The following is a 15,717-nucleotide window of genomic DNA, read 5'->3' on the forward strand; positions in this document are numbered from 1 at the left end:
CCAATATGCATTACTAGGGACCAAGGGGAACCTATATATGAAATTTGAGAAAGATCCCTTTAGTACTTTCTGAGAAATAGCGATAACAAACTTCAATTGTCAAAATCCAAGATGGCTTGCCTGTCGGCCATGTTGTTTTCCGATTGGTCTCAAAATGCAATATGCATAACTAGGCACCAAGGGAAACCTACATATGAAATTTCAGAAAGATCCCTTCAGTCCTTTCTGAGAAATAGCGATAACAAACTTCAATTGTCAAAATCCAAGATGGCTGCCTGTCGACCATGTTGTTTTCCGATTGGTCTCAAAATGCAATATGCATAACTAGGCACCAAGGGAAACCTACATATGAAATTTCAGAAAGATCCCTTCAGTACTTTCTGAGAAATAGCGATAACAAACTTCAATTGTCAAAATCCAAGATGGCTGCCTGTCGGCCATGTTGTTTTCCGATTGGTCTCAAAATACAATATGCATAACTAGGCACCAAGGGGAACCTACATATGAAATTTCAGAAAGATCCCTTTCTGTCCTTTCTGAGGATTAGCGATAACAAGAATTGTTTACGGACGGAGGGACGGACGGACCACGGACCATGGACGCAGGGCGATTTGAATAGCCCACCATCTGATGATGGTGGGCTAAAAATTTGCAGATTTCCATTGATGATATATCACCACAGCTTCAGAATTGTATTCCATATGTTTTAGGATTATATATACCAGGTATATATAATTAGCTGGCAAACTTGTGGAGTGTACAGAGTCACCTCCCTTGGACCAACTTACTCGACATTTGTAGGCAGGAGGAAGTCTTCCTTGTACCATTTCACTGTAAAGTCATCAGGGTGGCAGTTGATGGCGAAAGCCAGTCGTATATATTTCTCATTCTCGTCGACTTCAATGACATTCTGTCCTCCCAGTACATTGACATGGCAGTAGGGTTCTACAGTCAATAAAACACGATATAACATTGTATCAAGTTAGGTTGTGATTCAATTCCAATTATCTCTTTTGTTTAGATAAAACAGTAAGGTCAAATATAAACCCAGTACAATATGAAATAGAATTGGAGGTAAAAGGCTAACTTATATAATATCCCTTGCTTCCATATTTTATAAATTTATGTAAGGGTCATGTTGAACAGTACCTCTAATGTAGATATCTTTGGAGGCGGTTTTCTGCTGTTTGTCATGTGTGGTGATTTGACAGGTGTATACACCCTCATCCTTCAACTGGACATTACGCACGATTAACAGCGTCCTGATGATGTCATAGTTATATATATCTCTCATATGCTTCACTGTAGGTGCTGTGTATCTTACTCGATCCGAAACCTGACAGAAAATCAATGTTTTTAAACTCAAAATTTGAATTAGACCTTTTGTAGCTGTACATATACATGTATAACAGTACAATTTATAGCATTTTAATACTGAAAACACATTGATATTGATTATCTAGTAAATATATGAAATGAAACAATTTTAAACTATTTCATATCAGGACAACAGTGCTAATTCCAAACCAAACCAATTAAATATCTACATGTACATGCACTATAGATGTGTTCCAGTTACAACATCACACTGCCTAGACTAGGTCTGAATTATCAGTAAAAACTTTTCTAGATGAAAGAAAAATATCTTCCCAAAAGAAATTTGGGATATACCATTATAATCAGTGGTAGTTGAATAATAGAGTTGAAAATACGAAATTGTAACTTGAATATTGCTTAAGCCAGCAAAAATTTAAGCTAAATAGTTTTATCTAAATGTATAACCAGTGTTTTTCCAGCCTATATACCAGGTAAATGGGTGTGCAAAACTTTGTTTTCATTGATATCTTTAAGACTCTGGTATCAAATTCTTCATGAATTGATGAATTCCATAGAATAAGCTAATATTACATCAACACTACCATAACAATAGGCCTAAATACTTAGATTTTTCACAAACTGCTTTCACTTTTGAAAACAACATAACAATGAAAAAAATATACAAAATTATTGATACCAAAATATATACAGGGTACTATGCATGATTATATTGATAAACATATTATAGTGATAAATATGTACAGTACAGCAATTTGTGATAAAAGAAATAATAACATATTAAAGACGATGTCGTTATTTACCAGAGTTACTTCCCTTCAATTTAGCGGCTGTGACTGAACGATTGAATGGAATAGAAAAGGTTCAGAATGGACTTGGTCTGGTAGACACCTGGGACTGACATATTCTTACTTGGGGAAGGCTTAGACAAAATAGACCATTCTCAAGTTGATAAAGTGAACGAAGGGAAGTAGCTCTGGTAGATCAGAATGGCACATTATATCTTAATTAAACAGATTATATCTTAAAAGAGAGAATAGACAGGTTATGACTGTATATAAAATGAAAAATACAAAATGCATGTAACTATCAATATCATATTGTGTGAAATCTCTTCATTCAATCATTCATACAGGAATTTTATAGCAACTAGAATGCATGAAAGCAAAACTTTTTTTCGTATGCCATATATAATTTCTTAGAGTTATTTCCCTTAAATTGTATTCAGATACAATTGGTTTAAGCAAAGTTTTTTGTATAATACATATATGGAATATTTTGCAAAAAAAAGTCAAGTTACCAATAATTACATAATCATTAATTCTATCACTTTTTAAGGCCAGAATAAACTTAGTTATTGAAGTATTTATCTTATATTTATATATTGTCTAGATGTATGCTTTTTTCATTACATGTCTCTAAAAGTGGAACATTATTTGGACGCATGTCACTATTTTTATCAATTTATGATTCATGCAAAAAAAAAAAAAAAATCAAAGCAATATCCCAAAACAAAAATTAACAGTTACCCAAACATGCATTGAAGCTCATAGCTACTCTGAATCTCACAAGCAAAACTATACACCAGAAGTTACCATCATTTATATTTCACACATGCATGTGTAATGTTTTAGTTATCTCCCTTTGATTTATTTTCAATTAACAGACTCGGGTGGTTTTACTGGTATAAGTACTAGTCATTACATTTGTTCTTTTGTGTCATCACACCTGAGGTAACAAATTATGGTAGTTATATTAAAGGGACATCACGGTAAACCAATTTAAATTTTGTATTTTTTCATATTAGTGGGTATATCTTTAAAAAAAATATCCTTATGAACAATAACCATTCGAATTTGATGATATATGTACATAAAAAGCATCAATTATTAATTATAAAAAGGTTATCACAATTCGTTGATCAATAGTCTGAATATGCTAATTTTGTGACATAACGCTTGCGCACAACACGCTAAAACACCTGAAAACAAAAATGGCTTCCAATATGAATCGACTGCGGTTGAAAACGATAACAGCTTCCGCAATGAAGAGAATAATGGGAAAATGGGTCAAACACAATCCTAGAATAAAACTGGGGAAGCAGTACAATACAGTTCAAACATGAAAACAGCAGTAATACGGACGCTGCTCGTATTCTGCTTGATTGCTGGATAGTAGGTCATGATAATCTCGGTAATATTTACACAAACTCGGTAATAGTTACATAAACTCAGTAATATTTATACAGTCTGTACCAGTACATCGCTATTGTTACTATACTATATGTACAGTGTTAACACTTATTTACACATAAACATGTGTGCCGGAATATATACAGAACGTGTAAACCACTGTATAATATCGTTATCCAACTAACCCAGGTGGAATATTTCGCCTTGTAAACTATCGTGTGTTTGTGTTGCCTCGATTTCAAAACAGTCACGTGATGATTTAAAAATAATTTCCCTGCTAAATTTAGAGGGGGATTCCCAACTAAATCAAGTGGTCAAGCTAGACATAGGGATCGACTGTGAACATTGGGATAGCACAGAAACATAACTGGAAAGGAACAAAACACGTACATTCAATGAAAATAACAACGTTTTTACCGTGATGTCCCTTTAATGTTAAGTTAGTATAATGATATTTGGATTTCTGTGAAACAATTTGATTATAGAAATTAATATGTAATTGACATATACATTGTACATGTATATACATGTACATCAGTTGCTAATTATGATAATAAACTGTACTTGACTAGTTGTATTAGAGATGTTTACACAAAAGAAAATGTATTTTAGAAGTAAGCAGTAACACATTACTAGAGGTAAGCAGTAACACATTACTGTATCTGTGACAAATCATTCTCCTTAAGACGAAACATTCCCTTGCTTGTCTGACATTCAGTATTAAGATCATGGAGGTAAAGACTAATATCAAATGTAAATTCCTAATGTCTCTTGAAACACTAATATTGCTGGTCGAAACATGACATTCCAATCCTCCTGGGAGCAACATTACTGACTGAAAATCATAAAGCTACAAAGAAAACTGCAAGTCAATAAACCTAAAAAAAAAAACGAAAAAAAAAAAAAACAAAAAAAAGAAAAAAAAACCCAGAAAACTGAAAAAGAACCATTATATTAAAATAATATTTCAATTAAAAGGAGGTTATTATAATGGGAAAAAGATAAAATACAAAATGTGCAAATGTGCAATACATTACACAACCAGTGTTGCATGCAGGTAAAAAGAATATCCTGGAGATCATAACTCCATAGGCATACTATCAGGCTGTACATGCGTGATGCATGCTTACCGGCGCAGGGGCTGCAATCTCAACAGCGACGCCCATCTACAAATGAAATCATGATCAATATATACGGGTGTGTCATTCCCGGGGGAAGTGGGGGACGGAGACACTTGTGTATTAGTATACCCACCAGTATACAACATACATGCATTCTAAGGATTATAAACAGTACAAACAGTAGTTATAGTTTTACAGCATTATTCTACAGCCTTAACAGAATTTTTTGATGTTTTATTCGTAATTTTAAAATTAAATCTAATTATGTCAAAAATTTTAAACACTGATTATGTTAATATTTATTTCCTCAACGATTTCAAACTGTCTCCAGAAGAAATTTTATTTACTACATATTTAGTTTCTGTTTAAATGTTACAAAATTTTATTTTTCATTCAAACTCTGTTTTGAAACAGGCTTCGGTGCTGAAATATTTATGTTATATACTTAAAACAAAATGAATTATTACACTTGCATCTCAGGGTTTAAAAACTGCTCGAATCATTTTATTTATATCTTTACTTCTTTTTTTTCACATCTCACATCAAAAGGACTTCATTATTACACAGTGGCTGAACAGAGTAGACAAAGACACGAGAGTCCTGGTCTAACCTCTTATATTTTATAATGATAGCTGTAAGAGACCTTCACCCATTTTCAAGTTTGGTATGAATTTACCTAGTCAAATTCTATTAAGCCGAGATGTTTTTCACCAAATACATCATTTTCAATTATCAACAATTTCATGTCTTTATTTGATTCATTTTCTGTAACAATAAAATCACAAGTAAACCATATCATATGTCATGTCTGTCAACTGTCACAAATATAATTGCCATTTTCACCTTTCATATAAATATTTTCAATTGAAATATCTTAAAGCACACTTTGGAAAAAGAAGTCTTCTGCAAGATTATTACACAAAATTCACTAGAAAGCAAATGAAAAAATCTCTAGTATTGGACTATCGGTGGTCTTTACTATACAAGATTATATGTAATACACTTCATTAGTGGCCATTTTAGGATTACACCTCAGTCACCCAAATGTTTGAAAGGATTGTACAATAAGTGTGTCTCCCCTTCTCAGTATATGTTATAGCTGTATGAATGCACTATGACCCTCATACTTAACACAAGCCCCTATCTCATGTATGCAGTAGACTCTGTGGTAATTAACGACAACTTAAAGTAAATTTATAAGTACAGAGTCACAAGCACTCAAAGCATTCTAATAAAATAAAACTAATTTCTATAAAGCACATTTCCTTTACCTTTCCTTTTTCATTGATAGTTTTAGTAAGCTTCAGCTCTAGTCACATGTCACTTTAAGTTAACTTTTCTAACATAGCATTCTATTGTAATGTCCTAAAGGGCCATACACATGTATAAGCTTAAAATACACCCCCCCCCCCCCCCCCCCCTCTCCTAACAAAAGAATCATGGTTTATAATATTTGAAGCATATGTTTAAACTAAAAGAAAAATCATGAAAAATAAATTCAACAACAACAACCTAGTACCAAGAGTAACACTTTTAATAACCTTCAAAACAAAATTTCAATTTTTTTTTTGTTTGTTAATATACTATCAGACAAAATTTTGCTTTAAACAGAAACAACACCTTCATGCTGTTAATTTCCTTAATTTTAAAACCTCAAACCAAACAGATAGCAAATTAATTATAACACATGCGCTAGTTATTTCTTACGTACCTCTGTGTCGTTACCCATGGCTGACAATTCCGTGGAATCAAAGTCAGCGGAGAGATCGATTTCCTCGAGAGTCTACATAAACAAGAGTGGTTTATACAAATGTCTACCATGTACACATAGGGTTACAGATCTACCATAGACATGCAGTCCCTCATATACCTCATAGTAGGACTTTTACCCTGTTTACCATTGAGCATGTGTCCTACTAACTTCTCCTATGGGATTTTTTTTAAAGGAAAAAGGAAATTTCTTTCCTCAAATTTATCTATATATTTTTTCTTTTTCTTGATGAAATTTTTGTGGATTCATTGAAACTTATTTTTCAGAGGTTTTTCTAATTTGAGTGCAAATGTATGTTGACAGTAATAATTTTTTTTTTATCGGTAGTAGAATATTTTCCTTGAAAGCTTGTTTCAGTTATAACATAAACTTTTAATCTTAACATAGAAATGGTGGGATCTCATACACCTAAGAATGACTGTCTCAGACTCTATCTTTACTTTTTTTATTGTTTGATTAAGACAAGAAATTCCTACAGAAACAGGTTCCCTTTTTAGAACAGAAAAACAGAAATAGTATGCGTGTCTCAATATTAGGGGAGATAATCCAACAGAAAAACAGAAATAGTATAAGTGTGTCAGTTTAAGGGGAAGATAATCCGACAAAGAAAAAAAATAGTATGTGTGTGTTAGTATAATGGGGATTATCCAACAGAAAAACAGAAATAGTATGTGTTTGTCAGTATAAGGGGGATAATCCAACAAAGAGAAATAGTATGTGTGTGTCAGTATAAGGGGAGAAACTCCAACAGAGAAACAGAAATAGTATGTGTGTGTCAGTATTAGGGGAGATAATCCAACAGAAAAACAGAAATAGTATTCGTGTCTCAATATTAGGGGAGATAATCCAACAGAAAAACAGAAATAGTATAAGTGTGTCAGTATAAGGGGGGATAATCCAACAAAGAGAAATAGTATGTGTGTGTCAGTATAAGGGGAGAAACTCCAACAGAGAAACAGAAATAGTATGTGTGTGTTAGTATAAGGGGAGGTAATCCAACAGAGAAACAGAAATAGTATGTGTGTGTTAGTATAAGGGGAGGTAATCCAACAGAGAAACAGAAATAGTATGTGTGTGTTAGTATAAGGGGAGGTAATCCAACAGAGAAACAGAAATAGTATGTGTGTGTCAGTATTACGGGAGATAATCCAACAAAGAAACAGAAATAGTATGTGTGTGTCAGTATAAGGGGAGATAATCCAACAGAGAAACAGAAATAGTATGTGTGTGTCAGTATAAGGGGAGATAATCCAACAAAGAAACATAAATAGTATGTGTGTGTCAGTATAAGGGGAGAAACTCCAACAGAGAAACAGAAATAGTATGTGTGTCAGTATTAGGGGAGATAATCCAACAGAAAAACAGAAATAGTATAAGTGTGTCAGTATAAGGGGGGATAATCCAACAAAGAGAAATAGTATGTGTGTCAGTATAAGGGGAGAAACTCCAACAGAGAAACAGAAATAGTATGTGCGTGTCAGTATTAGGGGAGATAATCCAGCAGAAAAACAGAAATAGTATAAGTGTGTCAGTTTAAGGGGAGATAATCCGCCAAAGAAAAAAAAGTATGTGTGTGTTAGTATAAGGGGATATAATCCAACAGAGAAACAGAAATAGTATGTGTGTGTCAGTATAAGGGGGATAATCCAACAAAGAGAAATAGTATGTGTGTGTCATGATCAGTATAAGGGGAGATAATCCAACAGAGAAACAGAAATAGTATGTGTGTCTCAGTATTAGGAGAGATAATTCACCAAAGAAACATAAATAGTATGTGTGTGTCAGTATAAGGGGAGAAACTCCAACAGAGAAACAGAAATAGTATGTGTGTGTCAGTATTAAGGGAGAAAAATTCAGTATGTTTCTGTAGATTAATATTACCTGAAACATTTTTGTAATTTGAATTATACACCAAAGAAAAATTCAAATTATCAGTGTTACATACATTATCTCTAACTATCGGTGTTACATACACTTTCTGGTTAAATTAGAGCAGATTACAGATGATTATCAAATCTATTGTTCATCTGACTTCAGTTGACATTGACTGATAGAGAAAAATGAAATGACCACACAGGGATACAACACAAAATGGCTACCATAACATGGACAGAGGGAAGTGGGTGGAATCTTACAAATCATCGCCAGATGCAAGCATTCTTTTTGAAACTATTCTTTATGATAAAGCCAAGAACAGCCATGGGATTTTGGTTTTATAAGTTGGGTCAGGAAAGATGGGAAAGCTGAGTGGACTGGGAAGGATAGTAATATCATGCTCTGGTAAACAAAAATTATCTATGGAAACAATCAACATATTACATGTAATATATCAGACTTACAGGAACAAGTATAAATACCATTAGGTTATAACTAATCTAAATTGTTATAAGTAAACTGTTAGTTAAGTCAGTCAGACATTTCTGCTACTAATGTTGCTAATCATTCTTTTTCTGAAAATAAAATTGGTGAGTCACAACCTACAAGTTAAAACAATAAAACAAATAACAACAAGAAAAACACATTGGAGACAAATTAAGACAAGTTGTTAGATATTAACCACATAAAATCAAAATGTAGTTTTGACCTCAATTTGCTTGATGACTTGTTTAATGGTAGCTGGGCTTCATTTAATCTGATACCAAAGTGTAATAATTATTTCTGTAATTATCTTCATTAATAGGAAAATCGAGACACAATAACAATTACACAGTGCATTTTTACTGTAGAAGATTATGATAATGATAACCGGTACAAGTAATTGAAAAAGTCTTCAATTAATTATTATTGTCGATTACTACAAAACTTTTAACTGATTACAATTGATTATGATTGCATGATTACAATTACCCCTGCCTGATAGGAATACATGGTATAATCACTACTTTGACATAATTTAGTATTGGGAAAGATTTAAAACACAATAATCATGTAGCCAGTTGTTGCATTGACAGTGCCTTCTTCATACACGGTAGGCATGGTGACTTTTGTCTTCATATATGTCAATCAAAAAAACATTTTCCTGCTCTGTTCTGTACTTAAATTAAAGTTGATATTGTTATTCTGTGTGTGAAGGCAAAGATTGACTTAGACTATCCATGAAGGTATGCACAGAAAAACCTGTACAGAGAATATCAAAATGCATTTTCAATACTGGTATATACAGTATATAAAAGGATAGCATTTTGATGATAGGAATTTGTGCCTAATAGCTATATATATAGCTAGGCCTTCTTGATGAAATCTTACAAAAGATCCCTGTCACTCTTATGCAGATTGGCCCCCTGTCTCTATAACTAGAATTATAAATATAATTCAGCTTTATGATTTCTAAGATAAGTCTGATTCTTGAGTTTTAAGTTTCAATAAGTTTCACATAAGTGTACAGCCAAACAGCTGTATAATTTTTATGACTTTTCCCGCGATCGGTACACAGCTACCTTCAGTCTCAGATTTGTTTACCAACATCAGTTTCCATGATTTGTTTCTTACCTCTTTTGATGTGTAAATCCATTTCATGAAGATAACATAGCCAGGATCAACTTTAACCTCACATTGAAGTGTGAAATTGGAACCTTTCTCCAGAATGAAGTCTTTGTCTGACCCAATGAGGACGGGCGTGGGAGCTGACCGACTCCTCCCTGTATTGTAAAATACAAATTGATTTTTATGGAAAAGTTACCTAAGCAGGCTCTTTATAATATATACATACATACAACTGTTAAAGAATTCTAACAAATCACATTGGCTTATCATCCTGCTATGTTATGTGGGAACATGCACTTACTAACACACACTAAACATTATAACTCTTATCATACAAGGAAAAATTGATTTTAATTTCTAAAAATTATGCTATACTCATTATTGTTATAAAGTCTAATGCTAGTACCAAGTATACAGTATAACATTGTATGTATGTCTGAACGCCACATATCCTCTAGAACTTTGATTACCCTAAATTCTATCATGTCCCCTGTATAGAATGGTTTCCTGCAGTTATGCCATCTTATATCCAAATGTCTGTGTAACAAAACATATATCAACATGTACCTACGTACATATTTGTCAATATGTGGTATTCTACAGTGTATGATTTCGTAGTGCATTTGTAATTACAGTACTTCAATAAAACATGGATCCTCAGAATACTGGCTCAAATGAATTGTCTATTGTTCACTTCTTGTGGCTATTTCTGTCCTTGAACCGACGGCTGTAGGTTAGCAAGTAGACTTACCCAGGTAATTAAGATGTACTTGTTTTGTGTCTGTGTAATTAGTGAAATTAGCTCTACAGGCGAACAATCCAATAAAGAAACTGTTGGGATAATCCAGCACGAATCCCTTTTCTGGGTCGTAGTAAACAGCATTTGTATCTCCAGTCTCAATGAGTTCATCAGGGTACAATTTATAGAGCTCCACCTGGACATCAGGGTGCGTAACTCTGCATGGAATGTACGTCTTCTGATAGTGGTAAATTGCCACACTTACAAATCTGTTGTTTTCCATTTTTAAAGGTGTGAGTAAATGGTTAGGATCTGAAATGATCAGAATAAGATTTGTTTAATGGTAATACATATGTCACAAAAGAGTGATTTGTTAAAAGGTAATATTTCGGTCACAAAATAGTGATTTGTTAAAAGGTAATATTTCGGTCACAAAATAGTGATTTGTTTAATGGTTATACAAGTGTCACAAAATAGTGATTATCAGTAACACTGGCATAGAATACACACTGTAATACAACAATTGTTTTAATAACTTACCATATACATAGATGTAAATACTGCTGTATAAATCATCTCTGAATTCGTCGACGTACAGACATCTGTATTCCCCCGTATATAGATAATTTATATTGCTCACAGTAAAATTAGCGGCATAGTTATTAACACTTTGTAACAATCGCTCCTCTTCAATATTCAGTCCTGTGTAGGGGGAGCTCTGTAACAAAGGACAGAAATAAACAGTACCATAAAGTTACAAATATGTAAATCTAAATTTTATTTAATCAACAACAATTGCAAAACAGCTTATATAAACTATGTTAATCGTGGATGGAAGTGCCCGAGGACTTTTACTTTGGGAGAAAACAGCAGTTTCAAGAGAAAACCTGAGAAAACAGGAGTTTCAAGAGAAAACCCAAGTGGTCGGGCTGATGACGCCATACATTTTCATGTCTGATTTGGGACATCAAACCCTGGTACACCAGGTCACTTAGTGAGAGGGAGTAGTATGTTACCATTGTGCCACCTGATCTAGTTAGAAATATATCACCAATACTAAGCCACAGCACCATTATGGAAACTTCATCTAATCATTGTTGATTCACAGTATTAAAATGAAAATACCTAGCGATGGGATGTAAATCTAAAGCCTTAAAAACCCTTTTGTATATAAAACTAGGATTTTATATAATTAGGACCATTTTAATTAAGAAAATAATAATTAAACTGTTTCTTCACAAAAGGATTGTTTCTTCTCAAAAGAATTGTTTCTTCACAAAAGGATTGTCAATCATGCATACCACTTTATGGTAACTCCGTATTAGTCTCATAGTCACATTGTAAACACCCCGACACTCAATCGTAAAGTTTTGTCCTGGTGATAGGATGATGTCACCAGCCTCCTGGCCCATAAAATCTGACCCATCGGTTTCTGTGGAGTTGTAATCTAAATCTGTGTAAAGGCGGATGGTAGGACGTGGGTCATTCTTGTTAACTGAAAAATACAAAACAAAACAATGAAATGCCTTTACTTTATTCCTCTCATGGTAAAATGTGATACAGTTCTTGGTCCTTCTTCTTTACTGATAAATATAAAATACAAAAAGGAAAGTTTTTTTTTTACTTAATTTACTTATGGGGTATATTCTAATATATGGTAAAATGTAACAGTACTAGTACTTTCCTAATTATATAACGTGTTTGTGAAAAGTGAGAAAATATTAGAATTCTAGACCTTACAGCATGTCCAGAGGCAATGTTAGCATTTCTGCTGAACTGAAGTTAGCTTGGATAAACACAATAAACATAATTCATTAGGATAGCATGATTAGCTTTGTAGATTCATACTGTGAGTTATCTCCCTTAGTTGTCATTCAATTACATTTATAGTCACTAACTAGTAACGACCGATTATATAAAATGTCTATATATATATTTATATACAACCACAAAACAATCATGAATCAATACATGTTGGCTTCTCAGAACTACCTATAAATATCATAAAAGTGAAATCTATTTTGAGATACAGTGAATAGAATCTGGAGTCATATTGTCAAATTTTATGGTGGATAATAAAATTGACGTGTCATGATCAAATACTGAAAAAAATGTACTTGTACAATATTTATGGTATGTTGTAGAATTCTCCCAAGACTGTTTTATCAATACATGTATAGTCCTAGGATGTGGAATTCTACTTTAGTCTTGTCATACACACAATTGCATACAACTGGTACATTATGTGATTACTCACTCACTGGGAAATCAACTGACGTGATCCCTAAACTCTGTGAAGTTATAGTAATAAAGACAAACAGTTATTAATCCACGAAGGTTATATGTAAAAAAAGTTTTTTTTTTTTAAAAGTCAAATACAATTTCTACAAAGTTTGTTATAATATCAAGTAAAATGACCACATCAACCATATGGCATTTCAGTGTTTCTTTCATTCAGCTGATCACCCTAACTTAAATTATAGATCTCATAACCATGTATGTGTTATGAGACATATGCATATTCTATCTTTCAGGTTAGGGGTATATTTAATTTATTCATGACAATAAAATAAAAAGTTAGCATCTTTTAATTTTTTTTTCAATTTTTGAGAAGTGCCAGCTTTATGAACAAATTAAATTTCTGTTGGCAACAGATTTTGTACTGACTATATACCAGAAATATATTAAAATCAATATACTGATGATTATAGTTGCTGGTTCACAATAAAATAATCTAATTGTGTATATAGGCCTATAGGCCTCTATTCTAACACCAAGTATATACATGTACGTGCCAAAGGGCAAGTCGATACATAGTAGTTTATTGTAAACAGATTTGTGATTCTGTATCCCAGGGGTGAAAAGGCCTGTATATAATTAGTAGTTAAGATGTAACAATGAACCAAACTCATGCCTTCTAAAACCTCCAACGACGGAAATAAGAAGTACATTATAATAGCCTTTATTGTCCAGGCTCTGGGAATTAAGAGAAACTTGACCTCGGTTACTTCCTGTTTCAGTGAAATTATTTATTTACTTAAATTCTTAAGCTGTTATCGTTTGTTCTATTTATAGCCCAGTTCCCCTTCTCCTCCTCCTCAATAATACCGGGTGATCCTAACTAGTAAACAGAAAATCTACAAATCTCATGAACGCCTTGAAGCTTTCATGTATTTCCTGGCAAACACTACTTAAACTTGAAAATACGTCTATTTTAATACAAAGTGAAGTGGAAATCCAGACTAGCATCTAAATCCAAACTGACCGTTCCAGATCATTCAAACGGAATATGTAAAGGACAGATAAAAACCATGTGGGGTGTCTGTTCATCTTGAGTGGAAAATCTGATAAACACAAAAGATCAAATTCAACTTGAAAGATTAACCGTTTTGATGACGTATCTTCAAGTTAAATATATTGAACACCAATGTTTGCTGACTAATAATCGTGATCATGAACATCCTGTTTGCTTTAGCTAGCTGACCTTTGGCCAACTGAATTAACTGACCTGGCCAATTTACACCTGATGAGGAACAGATGCATTTGAATAAGCTCCAATTTATAATCAACAGCTGGCCTAAGAAAACTAAGGAAAAAGTGTCATGATATAAACTCAACATCTTATTTTCGTTCATGGGCATTTTTCTGTCATGATTTATCTCAGTTTCTTTGTTTTTATTTGTTTTGTTTTTTTTAAGACATGCACATATGCATTATAAACATTACATAATTGGACATACATGTACATCTGTTTGTACAGGTGTGTTGTACAGCCTTGTAAGATTTTGGATACATTACAGCCTCCACAAAACAAATATCCCAATATACACATACAGTAGCTGGCCAATATTTAACAAGGTGCCACTCGGTACATTCAGCTATATATATATATCCTGAGAACAGACCAGTGCGGGATTTATATATATCCTGAGAACAGACCAGCGCAGGATTGATCAGTTACAGAATGTCTGCTACTGATGTATACAAACGTAACCCCAATTAAACTTTCTATATACACCTACATGCACATGCAGTGTTAAATATACAACACTAATAGTGCATTATAGGTTGAAGTGTGTACCTGACTCGTGTGCCTTACTGCCATTAGATGAGCAGAACTGACAGGTGGTTGAATTTAAATTATGAGCTGGTTGAATGATATTAACCACTTTATAGGCTGAAAGATTATCTGGCAAGTTCTGTAATGTTATCACTCAGCAGCCAATGTTTGGGTAGGAGTAGGATGAAACGCTCTTCTCTGTCTCACTCTCAAATACAACAGTAAAACTTTTACCTATATGTGTAAGTACATTAAGGATTCAAACCATTTCCAGTAGTCATGATTACAAAAATTACATCCTTTTTTGTGTGAATACATTAGGTAATACTCTAGAGAAGTTCATGTTAAGACAGCCATGATTTATGTAAAATCTATTTAAGTTAGGAGAAGGTTATACAAGTTATACTTATAAGATTTTGTATCTAATCCTTTCTGTCAATTTTCATGTTTAAACCAAGAATGATTTGAGTTTATAGGGCAAGGAAGATTTAGAATTACAGAAAGGAGATGTAATTTGAGGATGTAATGTGATCTGACAATGCATGTGTTGAGGACAAAGATTAGGAGGACCTTTTAAGGACGTGTGAGATTGGTGTCAGATTTGGTGGCAAGGGTCAGAGGAGACTCCATCATGATTTGAGGATATGGCGGATAGGGAAAAGGGCATTATTTGATGGGAGAAATGTTAAACAGTGGTATCTTGACTAATTAGATGTCAGGGTTACTGATACACAGACGTATACTTGTCAGGTTTTCCTGTTATAACTAATTCATTATAAATTAAAATTGAAGTTACTCAATATGTTTTAACCAGTGCTTGCATGGCTTGTGGACTAGTTAGCTGTTGTTAACACATCATTTTTCATAAAAAACCTCAGTCCTAAACCTCTACCACCAACACAACACACCATCCTAACCTTGTAAACAAACATCTAAACCTCTACCACCAACACACCATCCTAACCTTGTAAACAAACATCTAAACCTCTACCACCAATACAACACACCATCCTAAC

General features: G+C 33.3%; 1 protein-coding gene across 3 annotated transcripts in view; it reads right to left on the reverse strand.

The window, feature by feature from the left end:
• LOC117329218 (vascular endothelial growth factor receptor 1-like) overlaps positions 1 to 15,717 on the reverse strand; it is a 38,224-nt gene that overhangs the window by 16,288 nt on the left and 6,219 nt on the right. The window contains exons 2-9 of one of the 3 annotated variants that reach the window (XM_033887035.1): positions 11,943 to 12,136; positions 11,182 to 11,359; positions 10,654 to 10,953; positions 9,909 to 10,057; positions 6,360 to 6,431; positions 4,658 to 4,693; positions 1,150 to 1,336; positions 789 to 945 (exon numbers count right to left, since the gene is read on the reverse strand). In XM_033887035.1, the coding sequence (XP_033742926.1) occupies positions 789 to 945; positions 1,150 to 1,336; positions 4,658 to 4,693; positions 6,360 to 6,431; positions 9,909 to 10,057; positions 10,654 to 10,953; positions 11,182 to 11,359; positions 11,943 to 12,136 (1,273 nt within the window). The remainder of the gene's footprint in view (positions 1 to 788; positions 946 to 1,149; positions 1,337 to 4,657; positions 4,694 to 6,359; positions 6,432 to 9,908; positions 10,058 to 10,653; positions 10,954 to 11,181; positions 11,360 to 11,942; positions 12,137 to 15,717) is intronic. The other 2 variants (XM_033887036.1, XM_033887037.1) reach the window with 2 other exon arrangements.

Source organism: Pecten maximus, chromosome 6, assembly GCF_902652985.1.
Source record: "Pecten maximus chromosome 6, xPecMax1.1, whole genome shotgun sequence".
Classification (NCBI taxonomy): domain Eukaryota; kingdom Metazoa; phylum Mollusca; class Bivalvia; order Pectinida; family Pectinidae; genus Pecten; species Pecten maximus.